General features: G+C 43.5%; 1 protein-coding gene across 1 annotated transcript in view; it reads left to right on the top strand.

The window, feature by feature from the left end:
• Positions 1-13,099, top strand: part of Stac (SH3 and cysteine rich domain) — a 113,225-nt gene that overhangs the window by 87,295 nt on the left and 12,831 nt on the right. The window contains exon 8 of the mRNA XM_057768179.1: positions 36-124. Within this exon, the coding sequence (XP_057624162.1) occupies positions 36-124 (89 nt within the window). The remainder of the gene's footprint in view (positions 1-35; positions 125-13,099) is intronic.

Here is a 13,099-nt window from a genome sequence, read left to right as displayed (position 1 = left end):
AATTTCGTTCTATCTTTTTTTATCTTCTCTGGCAGGGACCTCCTTCCAAAGACCCATTACAGATGAACACCTATGTTGCCTTGTACAGATTTGTACCCCAAGAGAATGAAGACTTGGAAATGAGGTAAAAAAAATTATAAAGTTAAAATTAAATGAATGAAAGACAATTTTAAAGTGGTTACTTTTCTATGTAAAAAAGAAAAAAGCAGGGAAAGTGAGGTGACTCAGCAAGGAGAAGCAAGCCTTCGGGCCTGAGTTCAAGAATCTGTGGTAAAAGGAGAAAACTAACTCCCAAGGGTAGTTCTCTGACCTCCACATGCACACCGTGGTGCGCACACACACACACACGCACACGTATGCACACATACTCCCATATGTACATACCCACACACATGTGCACATACCCACACTGTCTTTATGTCTGCCCACCTGTGGGGCTAACATGTGAGCAGCTTGCTGGGCTCTGTCCCAACTGTCTTATTCATCTGGTCTGTGGGGAAGCCGGGGAGTGTGCATCTCTAACTAGTCTGAAGGTGGTGCTGATGCTGGTCTGGGGAGCACACTTTGCAAAGCACTTCTCTGGTTCATGGCCCATGGGATGTGAGAATTTCCATGAAGGGTAAGCATTGAATGTACTTGACGTTCAGTGGAGTCTAATAGATAATCAAAAGATTTATTTAATCCCCAAGTTAGCACTGATGGAAGAGTTGAGCTACGACAGTCAGGGTCAATCTCCTGCCTCCTGCCTCAATTCAGCTTTGTTTGAGTCTGCCTTCAAGTGATGCTGGGACCTTCTTAGAACAGTGTCAGGGTCTGAAAACTGGCTTCTCATTTTATTCAAATGAAGACATAAAGATCCTGTTATGGGTGAAGATTGGAGCCCGAAAGGCCATCCTCTAGGACTCCCAGGTGCTTGTGTCACTAAACAGTAAACTGCACAGGGACACATAGTGACAGAGAGAATATGTTGCAGAAGAAAAAACAAAAACAAAAAAACAAGAACAAAAACTACTTCCAAGGATATAGTGAACTAGAGCCGTGGTGGAGGTTCCATGCAACCTGTGCCTGACAGATTGGCACCTTTTTCAGGACCTTCATGTATGGCATGCTTCTCTTTTTCTATTTCTCTGTGTATGCTCATATCAGCCTTGGCACAAAGATGGTCGGTCCAGTTTGGTTTCTTGTGCTGATTTTAACTTTATTCTCTACCCTATACTGCTACCACGATGGTTCTGAGTTTTCTCCATCACTTGCTAAACTTGCTGGGATGAACTCATTGTCTGGGGTGTATGCTTTGCCCAATTAGTCCTACAATGCTGGGGGAGGATATGGCATTTTCAGGTGGTCTCTGTTTCATTAGAGACAGTCCAAACCTCTGAGCCATTGCCTCTCTGGCCTCATGACTGCTATGGGACCTTCAGGAGATGGCCTGCAGTTGACTATCTACTGATAGAGATGAGACTGGCAATTATGCAATATACTGAGTTCCTTGAGATTGCCGTTTGGTGTGTAGACTTCCCCGTGAGGTACTGAAGATGGCTCGATTGGTAAAGTGCTTGCACTGCAAGCACAAGGACCTGGGTTCTATTCCCCCAGAACCTCCTTAGAGGAAGAAGACGAGGAGGAGATATAGTGGCACAAGCTTATAACCCCAGAGCTTGGGACTCCATGGCCAGCCAGACTCGTCTACTCAGAAAGTTCCAGGCCAGTGAGAGATCCTGCCCCAAAAATCAAGGTGGATAGCTCTTCAGGAAGGATACATAAGATTGTCCTCTGGCCTCCACAACATACCCATGCATACACATGTGTCCCTACAGGCACGTGAACACACACACCTAAGCTCAATTTAAGATGAAAGAACTCTCTATCATGCTGGCCCCACAGCTTTTAGACTATTACTCCGAATTCTCCAGGTTTTTAGTGGCAGTTGCAGAGCAATACTGAATGTTACCAGCGACATTGAAGGATGTCTGGCTTTGTGCTGGCTGTCGTAACTCTGTGTGTTTATTTTTTGTTAGTTGCAGGCCATTAAAAGCCAAGATGTCTGGTCATGACTCCAACATTTACAATCTGCTTGCAGGCAAGCAGAGCTATTCATTCCCGAGAATGAAATGCCTGTATTTTGTAGGCTGCAAGATCAAAGTGATAAATCATACTTACTTTTATTTATTTATTTACTCAACTTTTTTTTTTTTTTTAACCAAGGCATTGTGTGCTCCCATTTAAAAGCCAGGAGCTTGCTTAGCATATTCAAGGCAATACTGAGAGGATTGGGTATAATTCCTTGAAAGTGCTGGGACTTTGTGAATTATCTTTTCCTCCTCAACCATAAGAGGAAAAATCGTTTTGATAAGATACTATTCTTATCTGCCTGCATACTTACCCTGGGCAGCCTTCTGGGTCCCTTCCTTGGGAAAGAATGCAAAGGAGAGACATAGAAGGAATGGTCAAATGTGAATCTGTGGACAAAAAAAAAAGGTCCAGATGTCAAAGCCAGCCATCAAAAGTCAGAGCAAATAAGTCATGGCATCATTAGATACCTTAGAGATTGCCTAGTAACAGTGAAAGCTTTATCTACTAGAGGCCAATGGTGCAGGCCTCTCCGTGGTCCTCCATCTTAACTTACTTTCCTCCTGGCGCCAGCAATCACTGGATCAGGGCATCTCCCTGTCACTGCCTTCCCAAAACACTGTCCCCATGGAGAATGAAGTCTGTGTCCCTGACCTCCGGCCAGCCTGAGAGGCTTCCCTGAACCTCATGTCCAGAATGAATTCAATATTCATTCTCTACACACTGGTCTAAGCCTGCTGTGCCCATCCCCTCGCATGTGGGCCAGGTTGTTGTCAGGGGGCTGCCTGGTCTCTGTGCTCCAACCTTGTGACCAGCGCTGTTCAGCATGGATGCAGGGTGGATGATGGGTCAAGGCAACAGTGCCATTTTCATAGGTGCACCTAAACGGACGTGTTGTGGAATGTTACTTTAAGATCCGTTACACCTGTTTATGTTGTGGAAGGAACATTTGTTTTCATGATGCAAAGTTGTGTTGCATTCTTTTATATTGCATTTGCCTAATTCTGTGAAGCTGTAATTCTTTGCCTGTCTAAAACTCCTGATTTGTCTGATAAAGAGCTGAGCGGCCAACAGGTAGGCAGAATAAAGAAGAGTGGGGCTGGCAATCAGAGAGAATAAACAGAGGGAGAAAAAGAGAGAAAAAGGGATCAAGGAGGAGCAGCCACACAGCCCCACGGCAAGCCACAGAGTAAGAGTGAAAGTAGATACACAGAAGTAAGAAAAGGAAAAGGCCCAGAGGCAAAAGTAGAGGGAATAACTTGAGTTAAGGAAAGCTGGCTAGAAACAAGCCAAGCTAAGGCCAGGCATTTATAAATAATAATAAGCCTCCACATGTGACTTATTTGGGAACTGGGTGATGAGTCCCCAAAAGAGCCAAAATAATAGAGTAGAAAACAACCAGCCACACTGATGAGTCGGCTAGAAGGGTTCCCTACCCTGCTTTTCATCCAACAACAGAGCACAAAGCCTAACTAGGAGCTTCAACTCTCTCCAGTTATAAACAAGGGCCATCAAGTCTGGGCTTCTAGGATGAGGTTGTTACAAAATATAACAATATCCAATACACTGTAGAAACTCTACCATTTTAACTCCAATGTACTCCGGTTTTGTATTGTTGTATTTTGTGTGTGTTGTCCTAGCTTGTTTTTGCTGTTTTGAGACCATGCCCCACTCTGTAACCTATAACTCTGACTGGCCTCAAGCTCAGGATCTTGCTGCCTGGCTCATGGGTGCTGGGACTATAGGCATGTGCTACTGTATCCAGCTCCAAAGAGCTCCAAAAATAGTCTTTATTTTCAGAAAGGAGGAATGGAGGGAGAGGAGGAAAGAGGGAGAGAGGGAGGAAGGCAGACAGAGACGTCTAGACGGCATGAATTCACGGAATGCTCAAGAATGGAAGGTGTGGCACCGCTTGGCCCGGGTTTAAGCCCTAGGCAAGTAACTCATACAGTTATGTGATCTCACATGTCTGGAGAAGCTGCATGAGCTTCTGAGTCTAGACCTCTGAACATGTGGAAGGTGCTTCGTGGTACCCAGGTTGGCTTCAAGCCCTGCTGTCCTCCATTATCTTTGGATTTAAAACATTATTTGTGGAGACTCAAAACTCATGCAACCTCATGCCTACTGGCTGCTGATTTATTTTCAGTCCTTTTCCCCATCCACAAAAGGATCATAGTCCCGTTTGACAGAGGAATCTTTCCTTTCTGTAGTCTGTGTCATGTTATTTACCCTCCATCTCACACACACATACATACATGCACATACAGACACACACATCATACACACACATCATATACACATGCACACACAGACACACCCATCATACACACAGACATACACATATGCACACACATACATACACACACATCATATACACACATACACACAGATACACACATATATATACACACATCACACACACAGACACACATAGACACACACATACATACACATCATATACACATACACACAGATATATACACACACCTCAGACACACATACATACACACACATTACATACACATACACACAGACACACACACGCACACTCGCCTGCCTACCCCTTTACTTTCTTCATTCTCTCAGTCCTACCTCAGCATCCCTTGGTTGTGGGACATCCTCTCCTGGTGACTCTGTCTGGAATTACTTCGTTCTATCTGCCTCCCCTGTAAACTCCCTTGGGAACTCTACCGTCAACACTCATACAGTAACTAGCCCCAGTATCTCTCCTGCTATGAGATGAGAAGTTTTCAAAACAAAGGCTTAAAGTCATTTCTTCTTACTCACAGAAGGGCACCTTGTGTTTTAATCAGTAGAAATAGCCTTAGGACTTTTCCAGGTTGTTCTCGCATGTAAGCCATCAAGAGATGTAAATGACTGAGTACACAGAGTATTTGGAAACTCAGAAGTGAAGGATGGGGAGCAAACGAAAGAACGAAATATCAAATACATATTTCAGTGACCACACGGTGTCTATTTGGAAGAACCCACTTTGACTTTCCACATCTAAGTCATTTTCATTTTTATTAGTTCTCTTCAAACTGATTTATATGATAATGGCCATTTTTCTTCAGGCGGAGAAAAGAAATGGCAGGTTTGTTGGTGGAGAAAGGCTTAAGAGCCAACACAGGCAAAGAAGGAATTGCTTTTTCAATATTATTAAATTCTAAGGTAGATATAAATTAATGACTGTGCATGACAGAATGCCTAAACTAAGAGAGAGTTTCAGAGAAAAAAACACATCTCTTTAACACCAAATAAGGATTTAGAATTGTGAATCCCCAGGCTCCTGAAAACATCAAGTCTCCGACACTCCATGGGTGAGTCTGAATTACGGCAAGAAAGCTTGAGTCTGGTTAGCTAGTCTCTGAATTAGGACAAGCAAGCATGAGTCTGGTTAGCTAGCGTCTGAATGAGGACAAGCAGGCTTGAGTCTGGTTAGCTAGCGTCTGAATGAGGACAAGCAAGCTTGAGTCTGGTTAGCTAGTGTCTGAATGAGGACAAGCAGGCTTGAGTCTGGTTAGCTAGTCTGTGAATGAGGACAAGCAAGCGTGAGTCTGGTTAACTGTTATTCGCAAGGACCTCTGGAGATGGATGTCCTGAATCCATCTCTTCTGAATTATCTCTTCTGAATTTGACCTTGAGTTGAAAGTGACTTTAACCTATATATGACTTTTTAGGATGTATTCTCCAGGAGCCGTCCCCTATTTGAGCTTAAGGGGTCACCGTGTGGGAGGCATGGGGAGAGCACACTGTAGTTAAAATTCAGAGTGACATGCTGGCCAAGGGACACTGTGGAGAGCTACAGTGCATCCTAGCAGGACACCCAAAAGGCCTTGGGACTTCAAGGAAGGCAACATTGGCTCTCAACTTGCAGAAGTCTGCTTGTGAGATTTTGGGGCAAAGGATAAAGAGGAAAAACTTAAGCTCCAGAACTAGAGAAATTTACTAAGAAGCACTGAGTAGGGACCAAATGCCAACCCTCATTACAGTGAAGGTCCTGAAAGTTCACAGCAGAGGTACATGATGCCGCTGTCAGTTCTGTGCCAGGGACACAGCTTGTGGTTCTCTGTTCTGGAGGACCCGCTAGGAGGACCAGCATTAAGAATGTGGATAGAAAGTAGAACCTGGAAGCAGAGCAGAGGGCAGATGACTGTTCTGACTTTGCTCCTACCTGTTCCTTACACCCTACGTGGATGTTGGTCAGTGTCCTCTCTGTGAAAGCTGAGGATCTAAGTAATTTTTATTTTTTAATGTGTGTATGGATATGTGTGTGTGTGCACACCGTGTGGATGCATGTGTGTATATATTCACGTGCATGTGGAGGGCAGAGAATAGCTCCGAGTATCATTTCTCAGAAATTGCCTGCCTTTGTGTTTAGTTTTATTTATTGCAACAAGGTCTCACTCTGACCTGAACTCACCAAGTAGGCTGGTCTGGCTAGCCAGCAAGCCCTGAGAATCTCCTCGTTTCTGCAGCTACTCTAGCACTGAGATTACAAGCGTGCACCATCACGCTCCACTTTGTTTTCCTAACGTGGTCTCTGGGAACTAAGCTCAGTCCCTGACCAACTAAGCTCCCTCCCCAGCCTTAACTTTACTTTTCATTGACACATAATTGCATGTATCTGTAAGATACTATAACAGTAGTTTAGTAAATGTATATAGTATATATTGATTCAAGCTAACCGCCACACCTAGCGCCCTAAAGATTTGTCATTTCTGTGTTAGTGATTTTGGAAATCATCCCTGGTGATGATTTTGTTGTTGTTGTTGTTTTGTTTTTTGTTTTTTCGAGACAGGGTTTCTCTGTAGCTTTGGTGCCTGTCCTGGAACTAGCTCTTGTAGACCAGGCTGGCCTCGAACTCCCAGAGATCCGCCTGCCTCTGCCTCCCGAGTGCTGGGATTAAAGGCGTGCGCCACCACCGCCCAGCTTTTGGTGATGATTTTTAAACATAGAAAGTGTCATCAAGTTAACTGTTGCCAACCACAGTTACCCCACTGGGCTGCAGAACATTGGAAGGTTGCCTTCCTATCCCTGCACACCTGTGCCCGCACCCATCCTCCTGAACTCACCGTTGGATGGTGAGCTCAGACAGTGTAGCAGCATAGCCCGAGTCATCACGCACATCATTCTCCAGTAAGTCCATCGGGATGGGATTTGACCCCTGAGCCAGGAGCCTGTGATTCGCAGGCTGTGCTCATGTTACATTGCTCCAGATACAGAACACTTACAGTGAAGATCAAACTGTGATTCTCATACAAATCCGCAAGTTACTCTTTGATTCACTAAGGCATGAGAGGACTGGTGAGATGTCACAGCTCGCTCAGAGGGAGCCCAGCGTGCATCACATGTCCGGAGATGAGGAGGACTGCTGGTGGGAATTTTCAAGCCAATGTGAGAACAGTCATGGAGTATCTCAGCTAGATTCTGCCAGGCACAACCCTCTCACATTTCTGTGGACAGTGATAATTACATCATTATAAGCTTTCTATGACTTTTATGAAATGAAAATAACAAAGCCGTTGAAAAGGAAGACAATAACCTGATTATGTTTTTTGTCCATTTCTCAGTCTTCCATGACTTTTCCTTGAGTTCTTTTAGTAGAGCTGTGAGGTTGTCCAAGCCAACAGTATTTTAGAGGAGAAAGCTGTTTGGAACAGTTAAAGCCATTGGTTGTGAACCATAAGAATCCATGGAGAATGTTATTAAAGTGGAGGTTCCTGGGGACACCATAAACCTCCACCCTAAGCCAAGATCTGCCTGGAAATCTGTGTGCTTAAATGATTGCCTGGTTTCTGATTATATTCTAGATTTGAAAGCAATCATGATTGCCGTTAGCCAAGGCACACTCAGCCAGAATGAAGGACTGGGGAGACAGATCACACCTTAGTGTTTGTCTCATAAGCATGAGGATGTGAGTTCAATGACCCAAATCCCATGTGAAAACGAAAACAGAACATGTAGTATGTGTTTGTAATCCCAGCACTGCAGAGTGACAGACATCTGACTTAGTGACCTCCACGCCAGTGAGAGACCCTGTTTCCAGAAATGAAGGTAGACAGTTCCCAAGGAACAACACCCAAGGTTGTCCTCTGACCTAGACACACACACAACACATAGGACTCTAGCTCCCTGGTTCTGTATTGATGGCCTCCAAGAGACTTGTGTTTACCATTGGGTCCACTCTCTAGTGTCCTTCACCTTGCCAGCTGTGTGCACCCTATGTAAAATAAGAAGGGAGGACCAGTGGAGACAAATGAGACAGGAGAAGACTCCCCTGGTGTCTCATTTCCATTCTCTAAGTACATTACTGCTTAGCAAATGCATCAACTTAATTAAAACTAAATGTAATTCTAATGCACCAATTTGATTTAAAAATAATCTTCACAGTCGCCAGGACATCAAAATCCAATCAAGGCTATTTGAGGAAAGTCTCTGATGCGTATTATGTTGTGAGGCTGTACTATGTCAAGAAACCCAGACCTTCCCAAATGTCACTAATGTGTTTAGCAGCCTCCCTCTCACTCAAACGCCTCTCCCAATTAGGTTCTAGAGAGCGTGATCTGTAACAGTTTAGGAGCAGCTCCCCAAAATCTTCCCAATGGCCCTTTAGCTGAATGTTCATGCCAGAATATGGACTTGGGGTAAAATGCAAGCAGCCTTAAGGAGCTCAGGTTTAAGATAGAAATCAAGCTATAGAGTCCAGGCGTTCCCGATGTTACGCTTATGTGCCCAGACTATAAACAATTCTGGACCAGATTAATGAAGACTGAGAAATGAGCCTGGTGAAACCATTCACCACTAAGTCTCAGATGAGAAGAGTAATTTGGCTGACTTCCTTTGCTTTGCCCGTTGGCTGGGTCTTTCGAGGACATCTGTTTTGGTTGAGTGGTGGTGCTGATGGAGCTCAGTGTGGACTTCTCTTCCTCTAATGAACAGGCTAGGATATGGAATGTTAAAACTGTCCAAAATGCCTGCAGGGTGACATGGGCAACTCTTATGCATTGTTTTGATAAGTCATGGGTAGGCAGCTTGATATCCAGCAGTTAGCCATGGAGCCAAACCCTGAGGTAAGTAGTCAAATCTCTCTGTCCCTGTTGATTTGTGCACAAATATGCCAGGCCATGCCTACTTCATACAGTGGGCATTGTCCCCCCTCCAGGAGATCTGCTGTTTTCAGCCCTACAGAAATACCACTGTACGCGGCGCCTAGATAGTCAGTTACTAATCCCAGCTTTAATATTACTTTGTGGTCAGGATGGATTGGGGGCCAGGCAAGGAGAATGGATCTTCATGAAGAGAGGCAGAAGCCTTCCTTGACGGAGGAGGGTCATCCTTCTATCTGTTGCTTTCATTGGTTAATTAATAAAGAAACTGCTTGGCCTCTGATAGGGTAGAATTTAGATAGGCGGAGTAAACAGAACAGAATGCTGGGAGAAAGAAGCCGAGTCAGGAGTCGCCATGATTCTCCCACTCCAGACAGACGCAGGTTAAGATCTTTCCTGGTAAGCCAGCTCGTGTTGCTACATAGAATATTAAAAATGGGTTAGATCAATATGTAAGAGCTAGTCAATAAGAGGCTGGAACTAATGGGCTAGGCAGTGTTCAAAAGAATACAGTTTCCGTGTAATTATTTCGGGACATAAGCTAGCCATGCGGGCGGCCGGGTGCCGGGGACGCAGCCCCGCCGCTCCTAATACTACACTTCCTAAGTTCTGGATCATTCCAAAGACCAGGGTCTGCAGCTACTGAAGGAAGCAGACATCTCATTACCAGGTGTCCCTGACCAAAAGCAGTATAGCAGTACATGGTCTCATGCCTCTGCAACCCCAGCTGCACTGGAGGCGAAGGCAAGAGATTGATCACAAGTTCAAGGTCAGCCAGGGAAACAGACAGACCACATCAGAGAGAGAGGGGGTCACACACACTACATCGTCTTGACTCTAAGTGGAAAATGACAGGCTTGCAATGGAATTAGCGATTTTATAGTGCCAAAGACTTCCGCATAGTTTTCTCTCTGAGTCCACAGAACAATTTGCAAAGCAACTATGTCTCATTATGTGTTTATTATGTGTAACATATAAATTTAAAGCATAGCATTGTGATAGCTCAGGATTAGAGGCCTAGGCGCCTGGGATTTTTGCCTGGATCCAGGTTCATACTGGCTCTGTCCCTACCCTCCCACCCCGGGCACTTGCTTCTCATTCATGGAAGATGCTCACTGTCAACTCACAGTTTATAGATTTCTGCTTTTGAGTTTACCAACTTCCTGAAAGCTGTAACTGTGGCTTAAGAGTAATGATAACCAACACTTATTGTGTACTTGCCTAAGTATTTTATGTAAGCATTGATGCAATTTAGTGTTTAAAATAAAAACCAGTGTTTCTGTCCCTACTCTTTCACTGGCCCACCCCTAATTTAGAAGGATTGTCTAAGCCCCTTCCATTCTTTATCTCACTTGTATAAAATAATGTGTTTGTCTGAAAATAGAGGCCCCAACTTGCTGGATTCCAGTCACCCTCAAGGTCAGGAAACTGAGGCTTAGAGAAATCTTGCCACCTCACCTGTGCTTCTGGTGCACACCCAAGACCTGACAGTCATAAGCACTCAAGAAACAGAAACTTGATGCCATGGAATCTCCTTTGGTTATTCTTGCAGAGAAAGAAAGTGGAGATCATTTTTCTGACTCCCAAATAGAAGGCAAAGATGGCCCCAATCCTCCTGCTGTCCCAACAGTGGAGAGTGTCTCCACTCCTAAGAACCTTTGCTCCACACAAGCCATGGGGAGAGATTGACAGTAGGGTCTTAGGTCAACCTACCTGCTTCTAGGAACACTCATCCATGAAGCATCAAACTATCTTCAATAATAGCTTCCAGAAGATTCCACGTAGTCAGCCTTGCTCAAGTAGTATCATTCATAGCTCTGTGCATAATATACTTTAGCCAACAAGGGTCATTCATGGAAACTCCAGGCCTTAGACTTCTATTGTCCCCAGGTTGATAGGCAAAGTGTTCTCTCTCTCTCTCTCTCTCTCTCTCTCTCTCTCTCTCTCTCTCTCTTTCTCTGTAGAGTTAGTTGGCACAGTGCTTTAGTTCTTTGATGGTGAAATGCAGCACACCGAGCACCATGGAGGGAGAGAGCGAAGTTGGAAATAAAATGGACAGTTGTGAATAAAGGAATACAAGGGAGACACATACAGGGTTTGAACTCAGTAGTCAGAACAAGAGCAAGCTCACATGCCCAAATGTTGAATTATCTCAAATCAAGGAAAAACCAGGCTAGCTAACAGATAGATCAGTTATATTTTCCTTATTATAAGGGACAAACTCGTGAAACAGGAACAAGAAGTCCAAGCTCAGCTGTGTAGAGCGGGAACCACAGAGAGAGAGTGAACCCTGGGCTGCCTAGTTTTTCTCCTGGTACCCAGAAAGCCACACCCTAACTTGGTCCCACCTCTTAAAGATAATTGGTTGGCAAAGATTCCCCATCACCTCCCCCTTTTGTCTAAAGAAGAGTGATCCAAACCCAGTGTATACAATAGGAACAGATATCAAGTATAAAATTACAACTAACATGAACAATATTAAGCAAGGAACACATGATAAATGTTTTAATAGACATTCTATTTTAAAGAGTCTAAGTCTTGCATCGAAAATTGGCTTGACTAAATCATAAGAGGAAAGTAACTAAGACCATCTAATCTTCAACCCCATCAAAGACCTGAGAAGGGAGATAATATTACTTGAGTAAGCAGGAAGTACAACCAAGCAGCTTCCAAAGTGAGCAGTAGATGACAGAGACAATTGGCTACCTGAGCAATCACCCAAAGTCTCATTTGCAATATTGAAGCAACCAACTTTGGCTAAGGCTTAGCATAACTGACAGATCATTTTCAGAGGCAGGAAAATTTTCAGAACTGTCTTACCCTGTCTTGGCAAGGTTTGGCAATCTTGTTCCTGGTGTCCTGCCTATCCAGTCCAGATACCATGTCCTTTGTCAGTGGTCGAGGCATGGGTAGTTCCTTGCCCAAAGGCCAATTTTGCCAAGAAGAAAACAAACTCCCAGTGGAGTGCCTTCAGTGCTCAACATTCTCTTGGGAATAGATTGGTGCTGTCAGGAGCAATTATGTCTCATGTCAACAGAACCTTAAGTTATTTAAATGCCATGTTCTACAGATCCTTGAAGTGTTTAGAGATTACCTATCTAGGTAGAATACAATCCCTATGTATCTAAAGAACCTAATTAATCTAACTATATGTTACAACAAACATATGTTATATAATAAACATGAATAGCTATTAAACTATAATACTTAATACCTATATAACTTAAGGACTAAGACTTCATATCAGAATATTAAATAATCTGCAAACAAATGTGCAGCAAATAAGGACAATGACCTCAAAATGTAAACAATGATCAGAAATAGGAATAATTATATAATACATTATGAAGATATACCCTAAAAGTTGAATCAATATACAAAATGTCTTAAACAGAGGTAGAAACATACATGTATACAATCTGACAGAATAACTTTGCATAGGTGTACAAATATTATAAACAGAAATAACAATATAATTTGAACTTGTATCAATATACAAAAACTATACCAATGTAAATTATTCATAAATAATAGATCACAAGTATTAACTATATTACCCACTATTATTATGATGATTAATGTGTGTAACATGAGGGGCTGGTTGGTTTCTGGCCTCCCACTAGGTCCATAGCCATTATTCCCCAAAGAAAATCACACAGAGGTCTCCAGAAGATTATAAACTGATTGGCCCATTAGCTCAGGCTTTGTATTATCTCTAATAACTTATATTAACCCATTATTCTTATCTATGTTAGCCACATGGCTCAGTACCTTTTTCAGTGGGGTGGGTCACATCCTGCTTCTTCCATGATCTGAGCAGGACTGGAAAGAATGGGCTTCCTCCTTCCTAGAATTCTCCTGTTCTCATCGCCCCACCTCTACTTCCTGTCTGGTTGACCTGCCTATGCTTCCTGCCTGGC

The sequence above is a fragment of the Chionomys nivalis genome, chromosome 4, assembly GCF_950005125.1.
Source record: "Chionomys nivalis chromosome 4, mChiNiv1.1, whole genome shotgun sequence".
Lineage (NCBI taxonomy): Eukaryota > Metazoa > Chordata > Mammalia > Rodentia > Cricetidae > Chionomys > Chionomys nivalis.
Note: the sequence above shows the minus strand (reverse complement) of the source record. Positions and strands in the feature narration are given on the sequence as shown.